The following is a 16,730-nucleotide window of genomic DNA, read 5'->3' as shown; positions in this document are numbered from 1 at the left end:
AAAGTACAGTATGTAAATAGTGTTAAAAGTCAAAGCGTGTCAACTAAAAAAGACCGGAGAAAAATATTAAACGTTTATAAAACTTCAAAATAACTGTCTATAATTAAATAAAAAAGTTTGGTGTGCCAAAGCATTCCAAAAGTGTGAAAAGGTATCAAATTGAAAATGACGCAATTATCATGCAATGGCCAAAAGAGGCAGTATGAAGCAACACATTGACATTCACTATAGTATATACTATCTCCGTTAATTATTATATGCAACAAAGGCTTATTTTATATCTCACAAATAATACTCCTTTGTTGCACATAATAATTAACGGAGGTAGTACAGAAGTTGAACACATGCAAGAGTTAGTGTACATACAGCACTTAACAAAATTGAAACTCTCATTTGAAGAGTAAATTGTGAGAGACAAATTCTTGAAGTTACTCTTCTGTAGTATAGCTGTATATTATTCGCCTTAGCTGCTTTATGTAAGGTCGTTATAGGGATTGACAATCGTCAGCTATCTGCAAGTCATTAATAAAACAATATATTTGCATGTCATTAATAAAACAATATATTTTAGCACGCCTAAAAGTGAAAACCTCAGCATACACACCTGAATAGATTTACAAATTATAAATTAATTTTCACAAAGATAATCCTGTTTGCGTACATCAACTCTGCAACAGCAGCCGCAAAGGCTTTTTTTCTTAAATTAACTTTGGTTCTTATAATAAATTATTATAAAGGCTGTTGACTACTTATACTTCAGCTTTGAGAGGCTCATAACTGATGATGGTGTAACTATTCTTAATAAATTATTAAGACTTATGATTGCTTATTCTTCAGCTTAGAGAGGCTCATGACTGGTGATAGTGTAATTATTATTGCAGAAACTGCCTCTTTTCTCAACTCGTCTTTGGTACTCCAAGCTGGTTGAGTTCTTTCACCAGCTCATCTAGGCCAACTGCTGAACTTCTGCCATCTTTAACTGCCTCTAATGCCTTCTCCCTCATTGCCCTAGCCCTTGCCTTCTGTGGTATATCTTGACCAATTGACTCACATATGATTTGAGCCAATGAATTAGAGTCAGGCACCGTGTGTTCACCTTCACATAGTCGAATTGCCAACCCTGCATACTCAACTAACTGCTTGGCATTTTGGAACTGGTCTGCTTCCATTGGCCAAGCTAAAATCATCACTCCTGCTATAACACTCTCTAACAATGAATTCCACCCACAGTGACTCATGAACCCGCCTACTGCTTTATGGCTCAGTATTTCTGGTTGTGGAGCCCAACCTCTTAGCACCATACCCTGATCAGAAACCCGCTCCTCAAACCCATCTGGTACCTGTTGACTTGAGTCAGACTTGACCACCCATATGAACCGGGTCTTGCTTTGCTCCAAACCTAAAGCCAGAGCTCTGATTTGAGGCTCTGTCAGCAGCTTTTGACTTCCAAAACAGACATACAGCACACTACTATCAGGGCATGTATCAAGCCAGTTGAGCACATCATATCTGGTATCTAAACCTGGGTTAACCCTCTTGGATAAGCCTTTTAAGCTTAATGGGCCAACGGTGTAGACACGGCCATGACCCAGGTCCTTCTTCAAGTGATCCAAATAGTCCCCTTCCAAGGCGTAAAAAGAATTGAATACATATCCCCAACTCTTGGGGTTTGCACGCAGGCCTTCCTTAACAATCTCCCAGTCAGGATCACCCTCCTTGAACTTCCTAAATATAGAAGGTAACTGGTCAAGAGTGAAGGAAGGCGACGAGGGCAGATCTGGAAATTCAAAAATGCTTGAAATATTCTGTTTGTCCGAATGCTCCCATAGATGGGTAAGTATACAGGTCAAAAGTGCAGATACTGAATAGAATGCAATTCTTGGTATGTTGAGCTGTGTTGCCCAATGTTGGGTGCACCCAAGGAAGAAATCAGAGATTATAGCTTGAGGGGGCGAAGTGTGGGACCGGAACCACTGGATAACTTCCTCTTCTAGCTTGCTAAGTGCAGCAGTGATGGGCGCATTACCGGAATTTCCAATATCCTTTAGATTCTCTACCCCTAGAGGTACTTTAGGGTGAGGAGGTAAAGGTAAGACTAAGGTTTCTATGGAAGTTGAGTGGGCTGAAAGCAGTGGGGTTAAGGCAGGGAGGTTTTTTGGGGTGATCAAGACTGTAATTTTAAGCCCTCTGAGAGCTAATTGATGGGTCAGGTCTAGCAGGGCAGGCATGTGGCCTTGAGCTGGGTATGGAATGACTAAAATATGGGTCACGGCAGCGGCAGTAGCAGTGCCGGCCATGTTTTTTGCAGCGTTGTATATGACTATATGAGTAGAGGTCGATTAAGAAAATTCAACTACAGGAGTACAGGTTTATTGGGGAAGTTTTTGGATGACATGATGTACATGGACCCCTCCATGTTGATTTTTGAAACACCACTCTTCACATAATTCATTTTCTTGGCCTTATTGTTACTCTTAAATCTAAAAAGCAAATGACAGTAGTCCAATACTAGGAGCTGGAACCTTGTTGCCTTGGTGTACTGGTTCAACCATGGTGGCGCTTGTGGACATGTTGAGGGCTCGAGGCTTACCAATCCTTGTTCTGTTTCCTGCAGCGGGTGGTGGGGCGGGGACGGGGATAATAACCATATCCGCCATGGGTGATGGGGTGGGGTGGATTTTAGGTCGTACCCGCCCCATCCCTACTCTATCCCACCCGTCCCGCTCGTATCCACCCCATACCCATCTATATATTTTTAAAAAATAAAATTTTATAATTTTATACTATTTTATATAAAAAAAAAATATGTAAAATAAAGTAGTAAATATATTACAATGTAATATGTTTACATTTAGAAAAAAAAATTAAAAGGTGTAATATCAACAATGAATTTTTTTTTATTTTTTATTGTAATCTATATATGTAGTGTTGTCATATTTGGGAGGCGGGGATTAAGCGAGTCTTGGGTGAGAATTATGTGGGGGTGGATATCCAAGCAGGGGTGGGGCGGGGATGATTTTGGATTTGTACCCGCTGGGGCGAGGATGGGGATGAGTTTTGGACCCGCCGCGAGGATGGGGATGTGAATGAGGATGAGAATGTTAGGCGGATGGGGATGGAAAAGCCAACAACCGTCCCGCCTCGCCCCGCCCCATTGACATCTCTAATTTTGACACATTTTGAATTTTACATTATTCATATATACTGATTTTGATTATAGTTTTTGGACTGGCGATTTTTGAGTTCGGTCCAAGCAAAATTAGTTTGATTTTAGGGTCTTGAATTTTAAAATTTCAGTGGTCTTGGACCAGTGAATAAAATTTGATTTGTAAAGGACGTAGTAGGTGTCGGAGACGGGGTTGCTGTGGTGGTGCAGTGGCAAGAACGATTAACAAAGGGAAAAATTTGGTGTGTATCAATGGAAAGAGAGAGATGAGGATGAAGAGGATAGTTAGTTATTTAACGGGATTTTTAACTAAAAGCTTTCATTAATGCTGTTTATGTAAAAGATAATGATAATTAGAAAAAAAAAATCCATTAATAATTAGAAGTAAAATTACAACACTATCAATGAGAATTTCCCTAAATTAAATGCGAGTATACACTTATATTTGATGTAAAATAAATTATTGGACATGATAGGTTTTTTTTTTAGGTAAGAAGAAGGGGGTTCATTTGAGGTTTGGACTTGATAGGGTGCCATAATATAATGATATGGTATTGAGTTCGTATGACATACATTGTTCTTCCTTCAATAAATAGGTGAAGAGACTGATGATCAATGATTGGCAAATACATAGTATTTTTATTTAGGTAAGTAAAATTGTTTTACCGATTTGGGATGGAGATACAAAGAAACTTCGCACACACATCACAAATTCTTGAAAAAAAAAATGATATTCGTGGATTTCAAGTTCTTGATGCAATATTTTGGCTCAACTCTTTTACCAACTCATTCACATTAGATGACGAGCTGCCACCAAGTTTCACTGCCTCTAATGCCTTCTGTCTCATCACCTTAGCATTCTCCTTCTGCGGTATATTCTCGTTGATCGACACGCTAATGATCCGAGCCAATTCATCCGAGTCGGGCACCGTGTGTTCTCCTCCACAGAGATGAACAGCCAACCCTGCATACTCTACAAACTGCTTGGCATTGTGGAACTGATCAGCTGACATTGGCCAAGCTAAAACCAATACTCCAGCTATTATACTCTCTAGTAATGAGTTCCATCCACAATGACTCAAGAACCCACCCACTGCTTTGTGGTTTAGTATCTCAACCTGTGGTGCCCACCCTTTAATCACTAAACCTTGGTTCGAGACTCGCTCCTCAAACCCTTTTGAGAGCACTTGGCTACCTTCTGCCTTGATCACCCACACAAAGCGTGTCTTGCTTCGTTCTAACCCTAACGAAAGAGCCTCAATTTGGGGTTCTGATAGTAATTTTTGACTCCCAAAGCAGACATACAAAACACTCTCTTCCGGGCATCTATCAAGCCACTTGAGCACACCACAACCAGCATCAGAATCCGGGTTAACCCTCTTAGGTCCACAAATTGACCTTAATGGCCCAACACTGAACACCCGGTCATGACCCAAATCTTTTTTTACTTGATCTATATACTCCCCTTCTAAGGAATAGAAAGAATTGAAAACGTAACACCAACTTTTAGGATTTGTAAGAAAACATTCTTTGACAATCCTCCAATCAGAGTCATCCTCCCTATATTTTCTGTATAAACCAGGTTGTTGCTCCTTATGTAAGGAAGGGGATCGAGGAATGTCTTGCATTTGTACAATGTCTAAAGTACGAAACTTGGCCATGTTTGTCATTAAACGTTGAAAAAAACAAGTAAAGAATGCTCCTGAGGTGACGAAAGCAATTGTCGGTATGTTGAGTTTTTCTGCCCAATGTTGGGTGTACCCTAAGAAAATGTCGTAGATAATTGCTCGAGGAGGAGAAGGGTGGGATTGAAACCATTGTATAACTTCTCCTTCTAGTTTGCTAAGGGATGCAATGATGAGAGGTACTCCGGAATTTCCTATATCTTTAACATTTTCGATACCTAAAGGGAGTTTGGGGTGAAGAGGGAAGGGTAAGACTAATGTATGAATAGAATTTGGGTGAGTTGAGCGAAGTGGGATTATGATAGGTAGGTTTTTAGGAGTGACTAAAATGGTGATAATTAGCCCTTTGAGTGCTAGTTGGTGAATGAAGTCTAGGAAAGGAAGTATGTGGCCTTGTGCCGGGAATGGAAAGGCTAGTACCTGAATGTTGTTCATGGCGGGGGTGGTGGTGGTGGTGGCAACGATGGTGATAGAACAATGTATACTACAAGAGGGGGGGTGAATTATAGTGTATGTAGACTATGGTAAATTTTGCGGAATTAAATCTACTACTAAGAGAAAAGACACTGAGATAGGAAATGAATAAATTCACTATGTAAAAATGATTTACAATCACTAATACGTTGCCTAGACTCAAGTTCCGTGAGGAACTCAAGTTACCCAACTGTGATCCCTCAATCACAGTTTCTCACACTTTGTGATTCTACTCCGAATCACTTGTACAGTGTAAACAACTCTCTCAAGTCTCACACTTTACAACTCTCACAACCCAAACCCAATTACACAATGATTACAAGTATTTCCTAAAAAACTTAAGAGACTAAGGATGGAAGGAACTTCTCTTTTAAACACTTTGAAACTCTATGCTCAGAATACTTAAGATTGTTTTTCCACGCTTTCAAAACTTAACGTTGATCTGTTTTTATAAGGAGTTAAACCAAGCTTCCATCAAGTTCCCACTTCCCCCTTAATCCCACGTTCTCTTTGACTGAGAAGTTGGGATGTAGGCAGAGGAAATTTAGGTACACGATTTCCTTAGCTTGACTCCCAAGTTCAACGTTCTCCTTAATACTAGGAGCCAGTATTTACCAAGTCAAAAAAATCAGTTATTCAAAAAGATAATTATTTAATAAAAAAGATAATTATTTATTTATTAATTAAAAGATAAATAATTAATTAATTTAAAACTTATCTTTTTAAATTAATGAATTATTTATTTATTTATAAAATCTTTTTAAATCTTTTTCAAAGCTGATTTTTATCACTTCCTTAAATTAAGGGATATGAAAACTGTTTTAAAACTTTCGTTTAAAACTTTCTGAGTCAATCGTCAAGTTCCTTCGGGAACTTCAGGTTCCTTCAGGAACTTCGAGTTTCTTCTTAATTCCTTCCATTCCTTCCAACACTTTTGTTTCTTAAGCTCGTACACTGAGTAACTAAGTATATAGAGTTGTGAGGACATCTTGAAAGCTTGCATTCATCATCAAGTCTTCCAAACTCTGTTGTTCCTACTCCGGAACATATATTTGTGTACCTGAATCTTTCTGTTCAACCAAGACTCATAAACATCATTAGTCAGAGTTTGTTTTACGTAAGTCAATCATCAAAATATTAAGGTAGTCAATTCAACAATATTCCCCCTTTTTGATGATGACAAACAAAAACAAACTCGGTTAAACAAAACAAACATCCAAGCAATCAGAGTAACCAATACTTAAATAAAACAATTAAATTATTTAAAGCAATAAAATAAACTAAGGATAAAGAAGTCTGCATCATTCATGAAATTAATAAATTGTGAAATTTATACCTTTACTTAAATGATGAAGACTTGAAGGGAATCGGTTTGAGTCCAGCTTTCTGAGTTTGTTCTTCTCTTCCCCCTTTTGACATTATCAAAATGATAGAAAGAGCATGCTATATATAGTACTAAACTACGGAGGGAGTAGTAAATCTGAATTCATGAACGATTAAGCATGCGCACACAGTTCATATGCAACCAAAATGAGAATGTCAATTCCAAAGAGAAAACTGAGCCAGTTCCATTAGTACAAGCCGAAAGAAAAAAAAATTGTGCTAGATAAAACAGAAAATAAAAATTAAAACAAAACATCACTGTTCAATATAAATTGCAAAAGAGGCTAAGTGATGTAAGGTTAGGCTGAGGGTGTTGTGGAGGTTGTTTAGGTTTGGGCGAGGGTAGATATTCACGAAATGCAGTAAAGCCAAATGGAGAGAAACTAAGTAGGTCAGGATAAGGAACTTGGGGATGTTTCTTTTGAAAAAGGAACATGGTGGTTAGGAATTTCATTGGGATTTTTGTCCTCTGAGTCAGATTGATGAATTAAGTGTATGTGAATTTCATCCCTTCTTCGCCATCATATCCTTTGTCTCCTTCTGTTCCTCAATCTCCTTAAACTTTTTCCCTCATTACTTCCTCTGTATTTCGCTTTTTTTTTTTTTTTTTTTTTTTTGATACACCATCAACTTCCTCTTCTAACTCATCTTCTCCCTCACAAAGATCAGCCCCACTTTTGGCCTCATCTTCTTCAACAATATTTGATTCCCCCTCAGTTTGTTCCCTCGGGTTTTTAACAAAAAATGTTACACCATTTTCTACTTTATGACTCAAGGTGGATGATCATTAATGCAGGGAAATTAATTTGCATTGTATTGGCTAAGAAGAAGATAATTGAAGGTGGGTTTTGATTGGGTTGTTACGGTGGGGTTTTTATGGAGGTTTGGTGGTAATTTGAAGAGGTGAAGGTGGATGGTTTTGGTGAACTGATGGTTTTAGGTGACTTGAATTTAGGTGGAGTGAATGTGGGTTGAGTGTATGGGAAGAGAGGGAATTATGGAGTAGTGGTATTGATGTGATGTGACGGTTTAGGTTTATGGAGAAGTGGGTTTGGGTAAATTGTGGGTGATAATTTATTTTGCAATCATATCAAACAATAACTTAACAAAAATAAAAAATTAAACAAGGATAAAAAAAAATTTAAAGGATTAAAAAAGATAATGAAGATGAAAATAAGATAAAGAAAAAATAAGATAAGAACAAATATTTTTGTATTTTTGAATAGGAAGAATAATAATAAAAAAATAGAAAAAGATAACAATAAGAAAATTACAAAAATAAAAAGATAAATAAAAATGGAAAATAACAAAAGAAAATTTCCAGTAAATTACGTGAGGTGATCTACTAGTTGACATGTACAGAGGTTTGTAACTTTAGCAAAAGGAACTTGGAAACAACATGGCTCAATTTGTCTTCTTCATTGACATAATCATATGATCACACACAAAATAGAATTGCACACTCTTTCATTTCAAGATTCAAGATTATGTTTTTCACACCAAGGTTATATATAGCAATGCTCAGTCGTTTCACTAAGACATACCTTGGGGTTCTAAGAAGAACTGCTCAATTCAGCTTTATCATTCCGAGTTCCAATCGCATCTTTTCGAATTTTTCTCTACTCAAAGGCTTTGTTAGAATGTCAGCAATTTGATATTCAGTTTGTACAAATTCTAGTTTAATAGAACCTTTTTCCACATTGTCTTTTAGAAAATGATGCCTAACATGAATATGCTTTACACGTGAATGATGTACTGGATCTTTTGATATGCAAATAGCACTTGTATTATCACAGTATATTGGAACACATTCAAGAACTATGCCAAAATCACGTAATTGTTGTTTTATCCACAACAGTTGTGAGCAACATGCAGCAGCTGCTAAGTATTCTGCTTCTGCTGTGGATAGAGCAACTGTATTTTGTTTCTTGGAACTCCAAGAAACTAAACAAGATCCTAGGAATTGGACCATACCTGATGTACTTTTTCTATTCACCAAATCCCCAGCATAGTCGGCATCGGCAAATCCAGTAAGATCATATGTGTCACTTCTTGGGTAGAATAAACTCAAGTCGTCAGTTCCTTTGAGATATCTCAGTATTCTCTTGACGGCTGTTAGATGCGATTCTTTGGAGTTTGATTGGAACCTAGCACACAGACCAACACTAAAAGAAATGTCAGGTCTACTTGCAGTTAAGTATAGTAAGGAACCAATCATACCTCTGTACTTTGTCTGGTCCACACAAGTTCCTGAGGGATCTTCGTCTAACCTAGAGTTAGTTCCCATAGGAGTGTGGTTAGTCTTTGCGCTGTCAAGGTTATACTTTTTCAGGAGTTCCTTGACATATTTTTGCTGATGTATAAATATTCCTGATTCTGTTTGTTTGATTTGCAGTCCTAAAAAGAAATTGAGTTCCCCCATCATGCTCATTTGGAACTCACTGCACATCAAGTCAGCAAAGTACTTGCACAAAGATTCGTTAGTTGCACCAAATATAATATCATCAACATAGATCTGCACAACTAAGAGATTAGTTTCTTTAGATTTTAAAAACAAAGTTTTATCAATTTTTCCTCGTTTAAAATCATTTTCCAAAAGGAACTTGGACAGTCTTTCGTACCATGCTCTTGGAGCCTGTTTTAGCCCGTAGAGAGCCTTATCAAGTTTAAAAACATGGTTTGGAAAGTTTGGATTCTCGAATCCAGGGGGTTGACCGACGTAAACTATTTCTTTTAATAAACCATTCAAAAACGCACACTTTACGTCCATCTGATACAGTTTAAAACCCATAAAAGCAGCAAAAGATATTAAAATTCTAATAGCCTCAAGTCTAGCAGCAGGAGCAAATGTTTCCTCAAAATCAATACCTTCCTGTTGGTTATATCCCTTTACAACCAACCTAGCCTTATTTCTTACAATTGTACCATATTCATCAAGTTTGTTTCGAAAGACCCATTTTAAACCTATGACCTTTTTATCTAGTGGCTTAGGTTCAAGATGTCATACCTGATTTCTTTTGAATTCATTAAGTTCCTCTTGCATGGCTATAATCCTGTCAGGGTCTTCTAAGGCTTCTTTATGGTTGCGAGGTTCCAAAGTAGATAGAAAAGCATTGAAGGCACAGAAGTTCCTCATTTGCGATCTAGTCTGAGTTCCTTTGCATAAGTCACTAATAATTTTGTCCAGTGGGTGTGACTTTTGGTGCTTCCAAGGTTTGGGCTGGAAGGTTTGGATAGTAACTCGACTATTCTTATTTTCTGAGCCAGTTGCTTCTTCTTCAGTGATTTCCTCTTGTGTTATTGGTTCCTCGGCAGGTTCTTCAATCTGAGGCTGTTCTGTCGAAGGAACTTCAGTCAGTATGTCGAGTTCCTTCTCCGGATTTTCATGATTTTCATTTACTCGAGTTGGCTGCTTATTTGGAATTATTGCATCTTCTTCTTGTTCTTGAGAACGTACTAGACCAATTTCAAAGTCATAGTCCTCATGTTCCTGTGTACATGGAAGTGGATTAGTTTCATCAAATATAACACGCACACTTTCCTCAACACACATAGTACGTTGTTTGTAAACTCTATACGCTTTACTGTTAGTAGCATATCCAAGAAATACAGCTTCATCACTTCTTTCATCAAATTTCCCTATGTTTCTTTTACCATTATTATGCACAAAACATTTACAACCGAATGCTTTAAGATGAGATATGTTCGGTTTTCTGCCTTTCATCAGTTCATAGGGTGTCTTATTTAATATAGGCCTTAGCATGACACGATTTATAATATAACTGGATGTATTCACGGCTTCTGCCCAGAAGTTCCTTGGAAGATCGCTGGCTATTAACAAGGTTCGAGCCATGTCTTCTAAGGTTCTGTTCTTCCTTTCCACAACTCCATTTTGCTGTGGAGTTCTTGGAGCTGAGAAATTATGACTTAAGCCTTGTTCCCTGTCATGATCGGATCTAAGGTGTATCAGTTTATGACCTGTGGACTTTTGAATTCTCCTGGAAAATGTAACAAACTCGTCAAAAGTCTCATCCTTACTAGACATAAAAATAACCCATGTAAATCTAGAATAATCATCAACAATTACCAAGACGTACTTCTTTCCACTTCTACTTTGAATTCTCATAGGACCACATAAATCCATATGACTTAACTCTAAGGGTTTCGTGGAACTCACCATCTTCTTGGATTTAAAGGATGTCCTGACCTGCTTTCCTTTCACACAAGCGTCACAAATTTTGTCACATAGGAACTTGATTGAAGGAAGTCCCTCTACCAAGTTCCTTGTTCTTAACTTATCAATCAAAGAGAAACTTGCATGACCAAAACGTTTATGCCACAGTAAAGGATCATCCTCAATGACACTGAGGCAAGTTAAGTTGTTCCTCGGAACTGTATTGAGATCCACTGTATAAGTGTTTCCTTTCCGAGTTCCTTCCAGCAAAACTTTCCCAGTGTCATTCTGAATGATGCTACATTTTTCAGAATCAAAACTTACAGAGTTTCCTTTATCACAAAATTGTGATATGATTAATAAGCTATTTTTGAGGCCCTCGACTAAAAAAACATTATCAATAGCTTGGGAACTTGACCTTCCAACTTTTCCTACGGCAACAATGCTGCCTTTCTTGTTATCACCAAAGGTCACTGTTCCTCTTGTATAGGCCGTCAGTGAGAGAAATCTTGATTTATCTCCTGTCATGTGCTTGGAACAACCACTATCGAGGTACCATTGGTTGTTCCCCCTCACTACGACCTGCAAAAGAAACTAAGGGTTAGATTCAGGAACCCCATCTTTCATGGGTTCCTGCGTTGACACATTAGACTCAACTTTCTTTTGCCATACATAGTTCATGTTTTTAGCAGACTTGAGTTTCTTCCTTTTACATTCAGTGTCTTTGTGTCCTGACTTGCCACAGAAGGAACACACAGTCTCACTAGGGAGTTCCACGTACTTTTTATTTTTACCACTGTTCTTCTTTTTGTGGTTGAAACCCAAACCCTCTGTCCTTCTGGTTTGAGCTTCAGATATCCACTTTGGAACTCCCATGTGGATTGCACTTTTGTTGTTTCTAGCTCTTTCTAAATCCTTTTCAAGGGATTCATTTTTGTCTTTAGTAACCTGCAATTCTTTTTTCAAATTTTCAAGATCATCATTAAAGGTTACTAAAGGCAATTGAAGAGCATTATTAGAATCAATGTTAGTGCATAACAATTTATACTGAGTCAATTCAACATTTAACATGATATTTTCATTTTTGACTCTTTCCAATGTTTCCTTTAGCATAGAGTTTCTATCTAGCAAATCAAAGAATCTTCCCTGAACATCTGTTCTTGAACTATTCAAATATTTCATATGATCCTTATAGATTTCTAGAGCTTTTTCATTTTGTCCAAGTTTAAGACATATTTCTTTATATTCATCCAAAGTTTCTATGAGCAAAGAAATTAATTTGTCTTTTGACAGGGATTTCAGAAATTTAGGTTCGAGATTTACCTCCTCTGACTTTTTAGCAGACTCACTGTGTTTAGCCATCAAACACAGGTTTGCCGTCTCTTCTTCCGTGGATTCTTCTTCATCCTCGGAACTTGTGTCTCCCCACGCAGCTATCATGGCTTTCCTGTAATCAGATTTTGAAAAGTTTGGAGTATTAGATTTTCCGTGTTCCTTCATTTTGCCTTTTCCTTTTTCTGATTCCCAGAGAGGGCATTCCTTGATGAAGTGATCTGTGTTCCCACATTTGTGGCATCCTCCAGTTTCCTTGGAATATTGGTTTTTCAAGAAGTTCCTTTTCTTTTGGTCACCAAACCTTTTGTTGCGGTACATCTTTTTTAGCTTCCTGACTAGCATGGCAGCTTCTTCCTCTCCAGATTCGGAATCCTCTTCACTTGGTTGGACAACCTTTAGAGCAATTCCTCGGCTCTTTGAACTTTCTTGGCTTTTGTTTGATAGGTGAAGCTCATGAGTTATTAAGGAACCTGCAAGTTGTTCAAGGTTGAAAGTTGTAAAGTCCTTTGATTCCTGCAAAGCTGCCACTTTGGATCTCCACCGTTCATCTTCAGGAAGACTCCTTAGAATTTTGCGTACCTTTTCATCCATAGGAATAACTCTACCAAGAGAAACTAATTCATTAGTAATATTTTTAAAACGAGTAAACATTTCTTGAATAGTTTCTTTTGAACCCATTTCAAAACGTTCATATTTAGAAATCAGTATATCAATTTTAGAACGTTTAACTTCATGAGTTCCTTCGTGGGTTATTTCTAGTAAATCCCATATTTCTTTTGCTGTTTTACATCCCATAACACGAGTGTGTTCATCTGGCCCTAAACCCCAAACTAGGAGTTTTTTAGCAGTAGCATTAATCTCTTTCTTCTCAAAGTCGCTTCTATCGTATTCAGAAATAGGTTTAGGAATTACCTCGTTTTATGCATTGGTCTTTGTTACCTCGTAATCTCCTACCTCGATAACTCGCCAGACTTGATAATTCTCGGACTGTATGAACATCTCCATCCTCGTCTTCCAATAGGCGTAGTACTTCCCATTGAAGAGTGGAGGTCTTTGTGTAGAATAACCTTCAGCTAGTCTCTCGTCCTTAGACATTGTTCCTCCAGGAACTTGTCTCGACAGGGCTTCTTGCTTTTCCGAGTTCCTTGCTCTGATACCAATTGATAGAACAATGTATACTACAAGAGGGGGGGGGGTGAATTGTAGTGTATGTAGACTATGGTAAATTTTGCGGAATTAAATCTACTACTAAGAGAAAAGACATTGAGATAGGCAATGAATAAATTCACTATGTAAAAATGATTTACAATCACTAATACGTTGCCTAGACTCAAGTTCCGTGAGGAACTCAAGTTACCCAACTGTGATCCCTCAATCACAGTTTCTCACACTTTGTGATTCTACTCCGAATCACTTGTACAGTGTAAACAACTCTCTCAAGTCTCACACTTTACAACTCTCACAACCCAAACCCAATTACACAATGATTACAAGTATTTCCTAAAGAACTTAAGAGACTAAGGATGGAAGGAACTTCTCTTTTAAACACTTTGAAACTCTATGCTCAGAATACTTAAGATTGTTTTTTCACGCTTTCAAAACTTAACGTTGATCTGTTTTTATAAGGAGTTAAACCAAGCTTCCATCAAGTTCCCACTTCCCCCTTAATCCCACGTTCTCTTTGACTGAGAAGTTGGGATGTAGGCAGAGGAAATTTAGGAACATGATTTCCTTAGCTTGACTCCCAAGTTCAACGTTCTCCTTAATACTAGGAGCCAGTATTTACCAAGTCAAAAAAATCAGTTATTCAAAAAGATAATTATTTAATAAAAAAGATAATTATTTATTTATTAATTAAAAGATAAATATTTAATTAATTTAAAACTTATCTTTTTAAATTAATGAATTATTTATTTATTTATAAAATCTTTTTAAATCTTTTTCAAAACTGATTTTTATCACTTCCTTAAATTAAGGGATATGAAAACTGTTTTAAAACTTTCGTTTAAAACTTTCTGAGTCAATCGTCAAGTTCCTTCGGGAACTTCGAGTTTCTTCTTAATTCCTTCCATTCCTTCCAACACTTTTGTTTCTTAAGCTCGTACACTGAGTAACTAAGTATATAGAGTTGTGAGGACATCTTGAAAGCTTGCATTCATCATCAAGTCTTCCAAACTCTGTTGTTCCTACTCCGGAACATGTATTTGTGTACCTGAATCTTTTTGTTCAACCAAGACTCATAAACATCATTAGTCAGAGTTTGTTTTACGTAAGTCAATCATCAAAATATTAAGGTAGTCAATTCAACAGATGGGGAACGAGGGTGTTGACATGGCGTTTGGTGGTGGTTGTGTATGGATATAAATGAGTGGCAAATGGATGGTAGATGGGGTGACTAAAACCAGTGAATGTATGGTTCTACTTATAATGCAATGCAAATTGTGTCAATATTGATTTCTTGTACGTCTGTAGAACACCAAGTAACAAACGATAATTAATTAATGATGGTCCGTATCTTACTTTGCTAACGTCTTGAATTTTGGCAACCCGGTGTTTAAATTCTCCATCCTTTAAAGATTACACCGCTTGATTATTCATAATTTTCAACTCATCTTAATGCATAAACTAGGCTCCTGGTCCGTGTAATACACGAGTTGTTTATAGAGGGATTTTAATTCAAAGTGAGACTTCAAAAAAAAGATCGAAGATGGAGAGACTAGAATTAAAGAGAGAAAATGAAAAGGTTGAATTGAAGATGGGTGATGAAGATGAAGTGTACCTGGGAAATGAAATATAAGTTTAATGAAAGAGTTAAAAGGATAGTGTAATAAAAAAAATTCAAAATGTAAGAAAGACATGTGAGACATTAGATTGGAAAAGAAGACAGAGAAGTGTAATAGGATGGGGACATGTGTCTTTTCCAGTTTGAATTTTTAACTAAACATTATTAAAATTTGATATTATAAGTATATATAGAAGCGAATTTAGCAATATTTCACATGACTATTTTTTTCCTTATGAATTAGTGGTTAATGGTGATCAAACTTCCTAAAATTTGACTTAAAAAATTTCACTGGGACATACAATTTTAGAAGGATGGAGAGAGTATTGTACAATGAGTTGTTATAAAGTTTTTTTTAATAAGTAATAAAGGGTCAGGATCCGCACCATATTAAATGTAATTAATTAGTATTTATAGTCATCAATTAACTACCCCAATTCTTAATCAATTCTCTCATGTATTAGCACGTGACTACATGAGCAATCTATATTATTATTAGAACTTCAAGATAAGGAGTGTTATATCGCCATGTGTCATTTTTTCTTTTGTGTTATTGCGCCACATCATTCCAAGCTTGCCACATAATCGAAGTCTTCTTGGAAAACTCTTCATTGGTTTAACCTCCATGTATTAATGTTTAATTTAATTGAAAAACTCTCCATATGTATAACCACTACTTTATTTAAATTCCCTTCTTGGTAATTGCACGATAATGTAATTTGATTGAAAAGCTTTTCATATGTGTAACCACCCTATTTAAATTCCCCTTGAAATCCTTAGTAATTGTACAATAATATAATTTGTAAAAAATTAATCATTACTCCATTTTTTGTGCATTAATTCATAAAATTATAGTTACAGAGTACGAGCAATAATTAATAGTATATATATATATTGACATCAAAATGATAAAGATTTGATTTATCATTTGTTCTATATTAACAAAAGAAAAATAAATTTATAGTCAAACCAACTAGCTCACAAAAACAACTAACTGCGTACTTAAGATCTCATCTTAAAAAAAAAATACACACTATTTAAGCTCTCGGTGTCGAACAAGGCCAAAGTATAGTTTGATAAAGTAATAAATTTATAATGAACCGGGAATCGCCCGAGCCAATAACTAGTTTATATTCTATATATGGTTGAGCGTTATTATTCTATCTTAAAACTCATAAAGTCATGTGCCATGTGTATTGTATATAATCTATACTAGACGTTTCTAAAAACGTTTATGTGGCAAGTTAACCCTTTCCATTACGCCATGTCACTTACTCAACCTCTCATTATTTCACATCACCACTCAATTATTTTTTGTCATTAGGTTAGGCATTTATTTTCATTATTTAATTCTGTTACAATTTTCACTAATAGACAATTAAAAATATTAATAGTCAAAGTTACATCTCGGCAAATGTACCGATCAAACTGGTGCATTAAAATAAAAAAGAACTTATTTTCCGTTTCCATAAAAGATATATAAGAAAGAAATAGCAAAAACAAAAAGTAGGAAGATAAAAAGATATAGGAGGGAGTACATTGTTACTCCCTCTGTAACTAAAAGAATGACCCTTTTGGCCCAATTTTAGTCCCAAAATGTTTATCCCATTTTTGTATTAAATACCCTCCTATTTGCAATAATATTTGTGCAAAATTAGCTTCCCTATGTAAATTTTTCTTTTTTCTATGTACTTCTATTACTTTCTCTCTATACTTTTTTGCAAACCCCAT

At 36.3% G+C, this 16,730-nt stretch overlaps 3 protein-coding genes across 3 annotated transcripts; all 3 read right to left on the bottom strand.

Annotated features, from left to right (window-relative positions):
* Positions 1–583: 583 nt before the first annotated feature.
* Positions 584–2,420, bottom strand: LOC110686060 (UDP-glycosyltransferase 89A2-like). The gene has a single exon (XM_021862641.1). It carries the CDS (start codon positions 2,295–2,297, stop codon positions 897–899), a length of 1,401 nt encoding a protein of 466 aa, XP_021718333.1. The 5' UTR covers positions 2,298–2,420; the 3' UTR covers positions 584–896.
* A 1,489-nt stretch (positions 2,421–3,909) lies between these two features.
* LOC110685698 (UDP-glycosyltransferase 89A2-like) lies at positions 3,910–4,827 on the bottom strand. Its single transcript, XM_021862225.1, has one exon. It carries the CDS (start codon positions 4,825–4,827, stop codon positions 3,910–3,912), a length of 918 nt encoding a protein of 305 aa, XP_021717917.1.
* Positions 4,828–11,476: 6,649 nt separating this feature from the next.
* LOC110685697 (coiled-coil domain-containing protein 186-like) lies at positions 11,477–13,312 on the bottom strand. Its single transcript, XM_021862224.1, has 2 exons — positions 13,215–13,312; positions 11,477–13,097 (listed from the first exon to the last, which is right to left on the bottom strand). Exons 1-2 carry the CDS (start codon positions 13,310–13,312, stop codon positions 11,477–11,479), a joined length of 1,719 nt encoding a protein of 572 aa, XP_021717916.1.
* Between the last annotated feature and the right edge of the window lie 3,418 nt (positions 13,313–16,730).

This window comes from Chenopodium quinoa, unplaced genomic scaffold, assembly GCF_001683475.1.
Source record: "Chenopodium quinoa cultivar QQ74 unplaced genomic scaffold, ASM168347v1, whole genome shotgun sequence".
NCBI classification, from domain to species: domain Eukaryota; kingdom Viridiplantae; phylum Streptophyta; class Magnoliopsida; order Caryophyllales; family Amaranthaceae; genus Chenopodium; species Chenopodium quinoa.
This window is presented reverse-complemented; position numbering and strand designations above follow the sequence as displayed.

Bases quoted from the DNA above. Each gene is read 5' to 3' on its own strand.
- LOC110685697 (XM_021862224.1), bottom strand. From the start codon at position 13,312: ATGTCTAAGGACGAGAGACTAGCTGAAGGTTATTCTACACAAAGACCT. The intron at 13,098-13,214 runs GTTCATACAGTC...TGAATACGATAG, and splicing joins TGGAAGACGAGGATGGAGAT to AAGCGACTTTGAGAAGAAAG.
- LOC110686060 (XM_021862641.1), bottom strand. From the start codon at position 2,297: ATGGCCGGCACTGCTACTGCCGCTGCCGTGACCCATATTTTAGTCATT.
- LOC110685698 (XM_021862225.1), bottom strand. From the start codon at position 4,827: ATGGCCAAGTTTCGTACTTTAGACATTGTACAAATGCAAGACATTCCT.